The sequence below is a fragment of the Branchiostoma floridae genome, chromosome 2, assembly GCF_000003815.2.
Source record: "Branchiostoma floridae strain S238N-H82 chromosome 2, Bfl_VNyyK, whole genome shotgun sequence".
NCBI classification, from domain to species: Eukaryota; Metazoa; Chordata; class Leptocardii; order Amphioxiformes; family Branchiostomatidae; genus Branchiostoma; species Branchiostoma floridae.
Genome location: NC_049980.1, coordinates 17409386 through 17423207, shown reverse-complemented (window position 1 = coordinate 17423207; position 13822 = coordinate 17409386). Strand labels below are relative to the sequence as shown.

At 40.4% G+C, this 13822-nt stretch overlaps 1 protein-coding gene across 1 annotated transcript; it reads left to right on the top strand.

Moving 5' to 3' along the window:
* On the top strand, positions 1-12478 carry LOC118409815 (non-lysosomal glucosylceramidase-like). The gene is made up of 18 exons (XM_035811134.1): positions 1-215; positions 648-751; positions 3781-3869; positions 5032-5147; positions 5452-5670; positions 5990-6232; positions 6425-6527; positions 6754-6907; positions 7244-7369; positions 7820-8001; positions 8294-8398; positions 9611-9718; positions 9971-10122; positions 10311-10417; positions 10548-10690; positions 11017-11153; positions 11490-11681; positions 11915-12478. Exons 1-18 carry the CDS (start codon positions 129-131, stop codon positions 12113-12115), a joined length of 2568 nt encoding a protein of 855 aa, XP_035667027.1. The 5' UTR covers positions 1-128; the 3' UTR covers positions 12116-12478.
* Positions 12479-13822: the final 1344 nt, after the last annotated feature.

The following is a 13822-nucleotide window of genomic DNA, read 5'->3' as shown; positions in this document are numbered from 1 at the left end:
GATGACGTTTCAGGCAGATACACAAGTAGCCGGCTGATCGGGATCAGCCTGTTTCGATTGTTCGGATCCTTCTTGACAGTTTGTGGTCACAAAAGCTCGATCAAGAAGGCGAGTTTAATCGTCCAAAAATGGGCACCCGACAGGAGCTGTTGTCAGGCCCAGACGTGCGCAAGTTGGAGAAGCTTTTCCAGCACGGAACCGGCGTTCCTGACCAGGTGGGTACTGTGGGGTAGGCTGTGGTTTGGCCGCTTGATATCATTTAGCAGCTGCATATACCTTCACTCTGAGTCTGACCAGAAGGAGGCTAACGTTATATAGCCTAGGCTATATATATATATATATATAGCCTCCTTGCCCTGACAGAGTCAGAGAATCTTTCATCCATGTAGAACTAGAAGAGCAAAGGTATTAAATCAGCGTTCGTGATTTAAATTTTAATTGGTTGTCTTAATATTATAACTTGTATTCTGTCAGCTGTCACTTCCTATGACAGATCGATGTATTAAACCACAGGCATATATTCAGAAGTAAAAAAACAGTGTTTTTTAACCTCCTTGGTTGACCATAGGCTAGCACTGATCAAATTATCACATTTGCATGGTTCCCCATGAGTATGAATATGTATGTATGTATGTATGGTCCCCCAGGGCTGGAGAATCCCCCTGGACCATGTGTTTCCACGGAGGGGTATGAAGCCCAATGCCAAACCTCGCTTCAAGCAACTCAAAGATCTGTACGGAGTGTTCTATAGGTGAGTGACTCCACGTCCGGAGTCTTCAGCTCTATGAAGTTGGAAGAAGAAGTTTCACGAATAGTAACGTTATACCGCTTAACTTTGAATTAGAGCTGGCCGGCAATGATTAACAGTGAATTGAAATGGCTCGTAATTTTTAAAGGAAAATTTAGGCATGAAGACCCTCATAAATAAAATACAACACGGGGAATATTCCGTACTGCCCGAGGTGCAGCATGACCCACAGGAGGCCCGGGACAGGGGGCGATACAGAATATCCTATGTTTTGTGTAACAGTGGGGTTCTAGCGCTGCCAAACTGACCACGCCAACAGCTCTTGAGCTTTTGGTGTTGTGGTTAGCACGTTGGATTTGTGATCCGGCTGCCCGGGTTCGGCGCGGGTTCGAATCCCGGGAGTCGGGGTGTTGTTTCTTTCTGTTCTTACTCGCCCCTCTGAATTTCTACAATGGTTCCCACGCCGGCCCTGTGAGTAACAGGCTAGTATGTGCCACACAGGGATGTCGATCTCGGAGATTCGAGGACGAATCTTGAAAAGAAAAGGGGGAGTAGTGTAACAGTGGGGTTCTAGCGCTGCCAAACTGACCACGCCAACAGCTCTTGAGCTTTTGGTGTTGTGGTTAGCACGTTGGATTTGTGATCCGGCTGCCCGGGTTCGGCGCGGGTTCGAATCCCGGGAGTCGGGGTGTTGTTTCTTTCTGTTCTTACTCGCCCCTCTGAATTTCTACATTTGCACTATTTATGAAGGTCTGCATGCCTAAATTTCTGTTAAGCATACAAGCCATTTTAACTCTACTCTACTCATACGTCATAACTCTTAGCCTAAGCAACGACACCACACACACTCACACACACATGCACACACACACGCATGCAATTAATGCTTAGGACTATAAGGTTCCCATAACCTCCTTGATAATGAGTAAGGCTTAGTACACAACATTGGCTTGTAAGTTGGTACTAGTACTTAGTAGTAGTCCTTTGTACCTGTGCATCAAAACTTTGTTAGAGGGTAATTAAATCGGGTTAGCGGAATCCGCTGCCCGGTCGGTCGGCAGAAACAGCTGCCCGGTCCGGTCCGGAGGTTGGTTTTGGGGATTTTGAGTATCGCATACGGCAGAGTAAGGTATCTAGTGCAGCTGCACCTCCTTGCAGCAGAAAGCATTGTAATCTCAATATTAAACATACACCCATCGTAGAATTAATGTGTACAAAAACTGTGTCGAAATTTTGGACAGGGTTTTGGTCAAAACGGCTGGTAGTATATTCTGTATATAAATTATGATGAGCGTAATTGTGTACACGCTGTACATCCAACCAAGGAGGTCAGAGTATTCATGTTTTGAATACCGTGTACACGGATGTTAGATGTTGTTAGATGTTGCTACATGTTCAAATGAAGCTGGCCAAATTTCTTATCTTTTGAAAAAAAAAGTTAGTTTGACATTTCTTGGTAAGATTGTCCCCAGCTGCTACTATTAGAACGCCCCCAGTACAGAACGTCAGAAGTTCGCTACGTCCAAGTTGTACTGGGAGGCGGTCCTTTGATCTAGTATAATATGTGCCGGGCGCCAACAACAAAATCAATCAATTTTGACAGCACAGTGAGCACTACCGCGCCGAGCTGTCTGACATGTCCGAGAAGAAACTAACTCTAAAAACTGTAAAAGAATTCAAATTTGGATAAACTAATACTAAAATGTACATTTACAAACACATGGATTAAATTTTTTCTGCCAGGTTCAGGTTTGAATTAATGTAGTCAATTATGTTCTATGTTTTCACATAGTTTTGTTCTTCACACAAAACTGCCTCCGTCATCTTTTTCCCCGAAAGCAAATATTCATCTTGTCACCGAACATTGGATTCTTGCAAGATCAAAATGGCGACTTCACCAGTGTCGGAAGATTTCCCCGACTGCAATCTTTTGATTGATCACGATACTATTTTCTCACATATCGGAAATGAAGAAACCCGCAAATAATTAACAAGGATTTAACAAATGTGTTCGTTGCCAAAACACTGAAAGTCAGCCTAATCCCATCCAGTTTGAGATCGGCAGAGCAGCTATATATAGCCCAAATAACGCGATAAACAACATGGCCACGGTCGGCTCGAGAAAAATGCTTAGTTAGCAATTAATCTTTAACAAGAATGACTCATACTCTGATCAATGCCAACATCTTATTTGTCTAACGCTATTCCGAAGAGCAAGTATTACAAATAATACAGTTTACTTTTGTCCCCTATTAGAAGCGCCTCACACGTGGCCACAAACAATTTGTGTACTAGTATTTTGGGGTCAACGACCTATTATATGTGCGACGCAAGGAATGCCAAAAACTTCCGATGAATTACACAATCCAATCAATCCAACCCTTTATCTTTATCATTTCAGAGTATATAAATATAAAACTGGGGATTGATTTTCACACACACAAAATAATAATAATAATTTTTAAGCGATGAGAACGCACCCGCTAGCAACCTGAAAGACCGCAACGGCGGGAGCCAGCCTTACGTTGATTTACGACTGTCACAGGATCAGAAGGATGCGGGAAATTCATACTATCCATACTGTCGTAAAATCAAGGCGCTAATCAGTTCTTGCGGTGAGGATACGCTGCTCATTATCGACTTTATTAGCTGGCAGCACCGAAATCTGGTGTTCACCATAAACGTGTACACGATAGTAATTACGCCGTGTCTGCATTTTCGAAATTTACAAAATTACGGTTTACGATAGTGCTACTGAAAGTTATAGGGTCAGCCTAGACGAGAATTCCACTTAAATAACTGATTTACTACGATAGCAGGCCATTTTGTTTACATTTGGTATGCAATACTCTAAACCCCCAAAACCAACCTACAGTCCGGACCGGGCAGCTGTTTCCGCCGACCGACCGGGCAGCGAATTCCGCCAACCCAATTAAATCTAGTAAGCAATTGCATGCACAAAACAGTTGATACAGTTTCCTGATAAGCTGCCATCTGGACTCTTTGTAGATTATGGTATTTTTGTCCCTCAGGTACTTTTTCTGGTGGATGAAGAAGAAAACTGGACATAAGAGACCATTCATTGATGCCCTGAATCCTGTGCAGCTTCAACAAATCTATGGTAATGTGGGAATCTCCCAGTACATTGTCACATGACCTTTGTTCATATATTCACTGCTAAGTAAGCTTAATTGATGTGAGAAAAAAGAGTAATCGGTGGTTTTAGTCTCTTTTAGTCATGGCAAAAGTTAATAGTGCAGAACTAACGTAATATTGGAAGATGGAAGATGTATATGCCAACAGAGCTCAAAATTTTGAAACACCTGGCCCATGTACTGTAGTGGACCAAATTACATTCCATTCGTCATATCTGCACATTTTCATAGAGAAAATAACAAATGGTGCTAGTATGATAGGAACATTTTGAAACATTATTTTATATGTATTACATTTACATGCAAAGGACTGACAGTACAAGTGTGACATAATGTGCAGAAAAATGTAGTCTGAGTCCTGTGCCAGGTACTTTTTTTAAGTAACTCCTGTGTTTGTAGTATATATGGGTGACACTTCTGGAAGCTTTTGATGCACATAATATAGTTTTCTGGCACACAGGTGCCCTTTTGTTGTGTGATTGAAACTAAATGATTGATGACTGTGGTATTAACACATTCTTACAGTGTCTCACCTGCTGACTTGCTATATAGTGTCATGAATTAATGATGCAGAGGTAGGAAGAAGGGCAAGGAAATGAATAATTCAACTATGTTGGAACGCTTGTCAGGGAGAGTTTAAATACTTTTATCCCTTCTTACACATAAACTTTAGTATCTAAGTATCATACAGTAATACATGAAAGTTGATGGATATTGTGGCTCCTTAGACGTAAGTCTTGAGAAAAGCAAAAGTTAGAAGTTGATATGGCTTGTACAGTAACAGGTAAGAATTTCTGCTTTTTATTGATTTTATCATAATATAAAGGAATGGCAATTCCCTATATCACAAACATTGTACCATTAGAAAACACATACTTGATACAAATTCTAGTCTTTCTCTTCCCCAAAAGGAACAATGTAAACCAATGAGAACTCTTTGGAACAGAAGTGATGATGTTTTCCCTTACAGGAGATGGCAATTTCTACAAAAGTTTACCTTATCCACATAAAGATTTTTAATGTCCACATTCAGGTTAGGCACATGTAGATCAAATTCAATTCTCACCTGCTGATGCAGGTTGTATTTCAAACCCTGGCTAACTGTATAAAACTGTCCTGTCTACCAAGGTGTGCCACTAGGGGGTCTCGGCTGTGGTAGTATCTGCCGCGGATGGAAGGGTGACTTTTGTAGATGGGCACTGCTACCTGGGATCTACAGCTATGACATCAAAATGGCCAACCAGGTGAGGCACTAATTTAAAGAGACGACAAAAAAGACAGTGAGGCACTACCTTGTAGATTTCCCTCATGTAATTAAGTCACCATGCTGACCTATTTTAATTGTGTAACAAAAGTATTGTGATACATTTGACTGCTAGATCATACGGATCAAAAAAGGATTTGCAAATTTTTCTCATCTTTATGAAAAACTATAACTGAAAAGCTGAAGAGAGATGGAATCATCATGCTTCTGAATTACATGTACACTGTATAATGTTTCATATACATGTGACTTGATTATGAAGTTCTGATATGTTTTGTGCCCAGTTTACTGTGTGTGTCAGGAGAAGAGGCCAGACAACCTATCAGCAGGTTTTATCCACCAGACATCCATCATGTCTGACGGAGTGGAACTGGAGCTACAGCCCGTCCCATGCCTATTACCACGCCCTGTACCCCCGTGCCTGGACAGTGTACGAGTTACCTGGACAAAACATCACTCTCACCTGTCGGCAGGTGTCACCTGTGCTTCCACATGACTACAAGGTGAGTTTGAGATTGTACACAAGGAGGTTAGAATAACTCTCCTTAAGCTTGATGTACATGTACATATCCTTCATTGAGTACTCTGGTGCTGTAAGTCACAAGTTTATCTGATGCCTTAGAAATATATAAATGAAAAAAATACTTACTAGGTAACATTTTTGTAGCTTTCACCTAAAAAAGATCAGTTTTTATCAGCGTTAAACCTGTGCTCCTTAGACAACAGTTTATTGTTATTTAAGTAAATTTCCTATGCCACCCTTTTTTGTGTGTCTGTAAATGTTGTTATTGAATAATGAACTTCGGCCATTGACATTTCCAGGACAGCAGCATCCCTGCAGCTGTGTTTGTCTGGACAGCAGAGAATCATGGGAAGGAAGAAGTGGACATCAGCCTCATGTTCACCTTCCAGAATTCCATAGGAGCTGATACTGACCTCTCAGGAGGTCACTGGAATGAACCATTTTCTGTGAATGAGGAAGGAGTCGACCCTGTATCTGGGATTTTGCTGCATCACCAGCATAAGACGATGCCTTGCACAATTGCCTTAGGAATACCACATAAGGTATGGAAAGGAGTGGGAGATTTGATGGGCTCTGGTACATGTATCATTGTAAACATTTCTTGGAATGACAATTAACAATGAAGATTTTCTGACCTCAGCCAAAAGAGTTGTGCGACATATATATATATATATACATCTTTCATTGTCATGAGTTTGGAAGTTGAGTGTCAGTTATATATCACCTTTTTCCAGGAGGGCATCCGAGTGACAGGTAGCACATCGTTTAACCCAGCTGGTTCTGGGAAGGAGATCTGGAGGGACCTGATGTACGATGGAGAGCTGGGGTCACCAGAAGGTCTGTCACTGCTCACACACAGTTGGACAGACAATCAAATAAGTAGTGGTGTGAACTTAGCTATTTTAGAGGAGAAGTTGTATTGAGCCAGTTGAATTATAAGACAAGTTAAACATTGGACCCACTGTCCTCCATTCTGTCCGTGTAATTGAATGTGCTCAGGATTGATGTTGTACATACAAAATGTATATGCAACGTACATGTAGGTGTTCATGTTTGTCCACAGCCCCTACAAACAAGACAGTTAAAGGGGAAGCCCTGGCCGGAGCAGTCTGTGCATCATTTAAGCTGCCATCAGGAGGAAAACAGGACACTGATTTTGTCCTGTCCTGGGACATGCCTGTCATAAAGTTCGTTGGGTCCTGTCGCACCTACAAGAGGTAACACAATTCTGATACATTCTTGTTTGACTCTGTTTTAGCCAGTTGGACTTGTTTTACCAAATAGGGTAAATAGTGCTGGATAGTGAAGCCCAACAGGATATACTGAAGACCATACAATACATGTACATCTGTAGTGAATTATGATATGCGCAAGGTACTATTTCTAGATCTAATATTGACAAGGAAATTGGGTGGAAAAGACCTCAGAATGTCAGATATGACCTCTGACAATTGTTGATTTTGAATCACTTAGTATACATAGTATTACCTGTTTCATTGTTATCATAACTTTTCTTTCATACATATTTGATATGCATCTGGTTGGTGTCCTAGGTGGTATACAGGCTGGTTCGGGGATGATGGAACAGCTGCCCCCAAACTTGCTGCCTATGCTCTCAGTCACTACCCAGAGTGGGAGAGCACCATAGAGGAGTGGCAGAGGCCTATCCTGGACAATCAGTGAGTACATGAGACAATGGCTAGCCCTTTGTAATAGCCATAGGCTAGTTGGGCAGCCCTGGCTGTGTGTTGTGAACAGCCAAACCAATAAATACAAATATTAATAAAACAGACAATGAATGATGAGAGGGAACAGATCCTATGAAAATGACAGTGCCAGTCAGCCACTTATGGATGGGTTGATCATGATGGATGCACGACTGTGTATATATGAGAACTGACCAGTACTAGTTAGTTATTTAAATTATTATCTTACACATGTGTGTTTTGTGTCACTGTGTAAAGCATAACTTGAGAAGCTATGCATGGATCTTATGTGGGCAAGGGTCAGGAAATCAAAGGCAACTTATGGCAGCAGAACTTCCAGTTTTGATATCCTTACTTCTATTTATATAATAGCCAAACCACATTGTGCATTGTACATGTACATGATGTGCTGTTTCTGTCCAGGTCCTACCCAGAGTGGTATAGGTCTGCCCTGTTCAATGAGTTGTACTTCATGTCTGATGGTGGGACCATCTGGTTAGTGGCTGAGGACAATGATGGACATGTGGAGAACAATCTGCCACCATGGCTCAGGGAGAAGACTCCTGCTCACATCATGGAGTATGGGAGGTTTGGCTATTTGGAAGGTACATACACCACAGACAATGTGTTAATAGTCACAGAGTACTGGTTGTTTTAGTATATTTTGTTGTGACCATTTTGGGTCATATTGCATTTGAATTAAACAATTGTGAGGTCGACTGTGGGACACAATTCAAAAGATTCCCAAGAGCTTAACCGTCTGCATATAAAAATGGTGTTCATTATGGCTATTTAGAAATATACATGGATAAGACTTGTTATATGCTACCTAATATCTTACTAGTAAGTTTAGAATTATTTTGTCTGAATCTCTTGTCTTTTCTTTGTGTTTTTCAGGCCATGAGTACAGAATGTACAACACCTATGATGTTCACCACTATGCATCCTTTGCCTTAGCAATGCTGTGGCCTCAGTTGGAATACAGCATCCAATATGACTATGGTAAAGTAGACTTCTTCTGACAGCTCACAATTGGCAAAATTGTTTTTTTTCTTTTCATATTGGTCCTGTTGTGGAAACTTGCCTTCTTGTGGGGTTGAAAACAGTTGTACAGTTTGTGGATGTCTAGTGCAAAGACATACATGTATTGTGATGCTTCTACAGCTGCAACTTTAATTGCTTTACTCCCTTAGTAGCCAACATGGGGGTGAGGAAGGATAGACTTTGTGCAGCACTAGGAATGGGCAAATGAGAGTATTTGACTACAAAATGTATTGGTGTAGTTATTTGTTGTGAAGGTTTATAAGAGTGTTCTGTATAATTTTGTACATGCTGATAATACTATAAGCAATGATATACATCTACATGTAACCATGTATTATACATTTACTGGCAGACATTTGTTGTTGAATGAAAAGGAGGGAAGCTGCGCAAGACTAAAACAAATTTGCCACAAAATGAATAAAAAGTCAACATATAATCAATTTCATATGTACAAGTTACTAACTTATGCCTACATTTTTATGTCTATGTTTAATTTTGTTCTGACCAAATTTGAAGTGTTTTATGCAATAGACCACAAAACATATAGCATTTAGGCAACATTGGAATGTTTCTGCCAGAGCAGTACAACCCAACCAACAAACCATCCAACGTACCATCATACCAACCAGCAAATAGGACAATGACCGTACCAACGAACAACAAATAGGACAGTGAGCACATTACTTTGGTGGCCTTAGGGCCCACAAATGTAAGAAGACAGTTGGACAATTGTTTTTATAAGTGCATGAAAGCTTGTATCTGCCCATCTCTATAGGCTGTCCCATTCCTGTCCACTTTTCATTCAACTCAGGGAGAAGGTGGCCCACCTCAACTAACTACCTACATGTACAAGTACACCTCATAACTACTACTAGGAAATTCAATCATCATCATCACCTCTGACCTAACCGTGTGGCAGATCCATCGGCAAGTCGATGTTGGCCACCATAATATGATGAAGGAGAAATTTTCAAACAGAGAAGAATGCAACAACAAAAACAAGTTGCATTGTGGCAAACATTGTATATGTAACAGTAGAACTAACTTAGTAATACATGCTTACAAAAGACTAAAAATACTCCTAAAATAACTCATATTTTTAACACCATGGCCTAGAGGCAATGTTGTTACGATCAGTGATCGTCATGTTGACATGTTTGTGTTCAACAGCACTCACTATCCTGGAGGAAGACAGGAGTTGGCAGCCTGAACTGTGGCATGGTGGATGGATGCACAGGAAAGCAATCAACTCTGTACCTCATGACTTAGGAGACCCTTGTAAGTTCAGACTGGCATCAAACATTTTTCTCATTTGTCTACAATAATAAACAATACATTTACATGATAACTTTGATTTTATAAGATTAGACGCATGGTCTGCCATCTCAACTCGAGACTGGATGGACTCGACTTAAGCAAGTAAGCAAGCTACTGTCTAAAGTAATCTTGCTTTTGTGCACATACCTGTACTTGAATGTAATTAAACATTGATGGGTCATTTGAGTTGAATCTATTCATATCATTTAACAGATGATGAGCCATTCATCCACGTCAATGCCTATGTGATGCATGACACGTCTGACTGGAGGGATCTGAACCTGAAGTTTGTGTTACAAATCTTCAGGGACTACTTTGTTGGACGTGATAAGGGCTTCCTAGCTTTCATGTGGCCAAGAGCCCAGGTGATGTTTTTTTTATTTACCAGATTACAGTCAAGAGCTGCAATTCATGTACTATTTTCACCATGATACAAGTATACATGTACATGTTGTACTAGTATTATGCATTATTTTGTGTATCAAGTGCAACATTTGCTTTATGGAGCTGAAAAAAAATGTAAATTGACTGTATGTTGTTTCATACCTTTTAGGCTGTTATGACCAAAGCCCTTACATGGGACACAGACCAGGATGGGATGATAGACAACAGTGGGGCAGCTGACCAGACTTATGATGCCTGGATTGTAACTGGAGCAAGGTCAGTCTCCTTTCCAACCAATGGCATTCTGTCGGCTAATTGACTAGTCCCAGATGTACGTTATGTAGTGCAACTGTGTGACATACAACATGTAATAAGTGCACATTGTGTACCCTGTGTTTTTCTGTAGTGCCTACTGTGGTGGACTGTGGTTAGCTGCCCTGAGGTGTATGGTGGAGATAGCTAACATCCTGGGGAAGGAGGAGGAAGAACAACACTACTTGGCAGTCATGCAGAGGGCCAAAACTGCCTATGAGGAGAAACTCTGGAATGGTAGCCATTTCTGCACTTATCCCGTATCTTTGTTGTGCTATTCCTGTTTTAAAGCCAGTGGTGCTCTTGAACTGAGTCATTTTTTTTCAAATGTAGAATATGTATACTATGAAAACAATGTGTTTACCTTCCATCTTGTCACTACCAATACAAGTATTTTGAAGGTATAATCATCTGCTAATTGTGTATTGTCAAAAAGAAAATTGGCTACAACTTCAACGTTTTATTGTCTATTTTTATTGCTTTTTCTTTGGAGATGACAAATCTTATGGCCTTATCTAAATATTGGTGTACATATAATTGGTGTACATATTTATACGTGTCAGGGGAGTACTACAACTATGACTGCAGCGGTAGATCCTACTCCAACTCCATCATGGCAGGGGCAGGGTCAGGACACTGGTACCTCCGGGCCTGTGGACTGGTACCCGAGGACAATGAAGTCATGGACTCTGATAGGGAGGTACGTACAAATGTACAAATGTGTAAGGGGACAATTGTGTAATAGGAGGTAGATGTACATTGTATGTGTATGCACAAGGGGACTCTGATAGGAATGTACATGGCTCAGACTTTAGTTTTTATTTTCTTTGAATGTAGTAGTGAACTTTGAAACTGCAATGAATTTGTTGACAGTGTGGAAACTGGGCTTGAGAAATACTATATGAAAGTAAGATATTGACAGCAAATTTAACTTATTGTAACAGTTCCCTTTCCCATCCACCATGACACCAGCACAGGCACATTGTTACTCTGTTTTTAAATCTCAATATAATATTGTTGGACTTGTTTTGAACAGGTCCTGCCTTTGGACCATGTCGCAAGTTCGCTGAGGAAAGTGTATGACTTCAACGTGATGCAGTTCCACCAGGGCACTATGGGAGCTGTCAACGGGATGCGGCCTAACGGGAAGAAAGACCTGACCAGTATGCAGAGTGAGGAAGTTTGGACGGGAATCACATATGCACTAGCAGCCAGTATGATCCAGGAGGTAGGCACAGAACTCGCTAAATATTTATTAGATATCAGAGATTAAGAAAGTGTAATTTCTAGTTTTTTTGTGTTTGCTTGGCAATGTGCTCGGAACACAAGCTATTCAAACCAGCAGACATCACTGCAAATTCTGAAAAAGTAAGCAGACATATACTTCAAAGTTTGATGTAGTATTATATATTGCACTTGTACACAAATTGATAGTAATGGTTGATACAATTGTATCCCCAGGGCATGGTGGAGGAGGGTTTCCAAACAGCCTATGGTGTGTACAACATGTGTTACCTCCAGTGTGGCTTCGCCTTCCAAACTCCTGAAGCTTACCTGGAGAGAGATTTTTTCCGCTCCCTGGGCTACATGCGTCCCCTGGCCATCTGGGCCATGCAGTGGGCCCTAGAGAGCAGGCACAGGGCAAGGGTCACTAGTAGCTAAAAGATTAGGTCACAGGGCATAGTTCACAGGTCAAATGTATGAACAGTATGATGGACATACTGACAATACAAAAAAATGTAGGTACATGTAGTTTTTCCATGTACACATAACAGGTTCTTCTTGGCCCTCTAAAATTGTCCAAACAAGTAGCTCTAAAACTTGAGGTGCCAGGAAACTGTCTGTTTGCCTTATGTTGTCAAAAATATATATTAGTTTGGCAATACTGATAATTCATGCGACAGTGTACATTCCACATGTACAATAGTGTGTAATAGGGCTCGGTATCGGTACAGCGTACCGGTATAAAATCAGTTTTTCTTATTGGACGGGTCCAGAGAAACCGGACCTGAAAAATTAGGTGGACCGGATGTTGGACCGATTAGAAAATTAACACATTATTTTATCAGGTATTCACACGTTTTGGCACTTGCAGGTGGAAGAAAATAACAAGAGTGAAGCAGTGTAGATTTTATAGTAATTTCTACCAAGTTTAGTTTTACAGCCAATCGGACAGGTGCAGTTAGCGTTGTAGGATTTTAAAATGCCAGTGTAAGTCTAATACTCCACCAAACAGATTTCTTTGTAGTGAAATGGACCATTGATATGAGTCTTACCTGAACCGGACCTGAATTTTCTGTACCGGTACCCACCCCTAGTGTGTAGTACTTGGTATACAAGAAGCAAGGTGTGGTTTTCTGCATGCGGTTTATGAACTACAATTTCAACAACTGCATGGTCCATAAGGATGAACCATTTTTGAGATATCCTCTAACTGAACTAGGTTCATACAAGGATCCTTTCCAAAGATAATATGACAGTGCTGTAAAATGTGGAACATGCAAAAAACTAACTCTACTATACACAATGTAGATTGGATACCTCAATGTACGTCTCTTTTTTAACCATTAAAACCAATAGAGGAAAGTCGAAAAATGCATTGAATAGAACCAATGCCAGTACCTAGACCTAGACCTAGACAGTAGACCTAGTGCAAATGTTATTTTAGATTTTGGTTGCATTGTTTTCATTGCTCAGTGAAGGCTTGTCATCAAACTATGAAGTACACGTAGTATCCATAATTGGTTTCCATGTTTTGTCATTCCAAGATCTCTTCTTGGCTAGAATTTAACAAATTCGGCATGACTTTGTAAACAGGGTATGGATTTTGAGAACATTAGACAAATATTTACTATAGGTGGTAGTATTCTTATGGGGCTGTCAGTCCTCTGTTATTTATTGATTTTAATTTATTGCTCTGGTGCCAAATATGTGCCTAAAACTGTCTTTTATAAGTTCGATTTAACTCTTGCAGTGTACATGTAGTAAGTGTTGTTTTACTGTTTATTATATTATATCATATTTTATTGTTTAAAGATTGATTGTATAATGTATGTTTTGTTGTCATCACACAATCATGGTCACAAACAATGATGATCTTCAACAGTTAACTTGATGAAGCTGTTGACAAGGCTGACCTTGAAGTGAAGGTCATCACTGGTTAAGGGGTTTTCGCCTAATTAGTAACAAATATTTACCATTTCTCTGTTGTGGCACAGTATATGCACATTTAGTGGTTTACAGACTTAAGTGTTTACACTCAGGAAATGCAGCTTCCATGAAAAATGTGTTTTTGGTATAAATGCAGTGTTTCAGAGAGTACACTTCTTAGATGTAGTATTTAAGTAAAATTGTTTTGTCACAATGTTT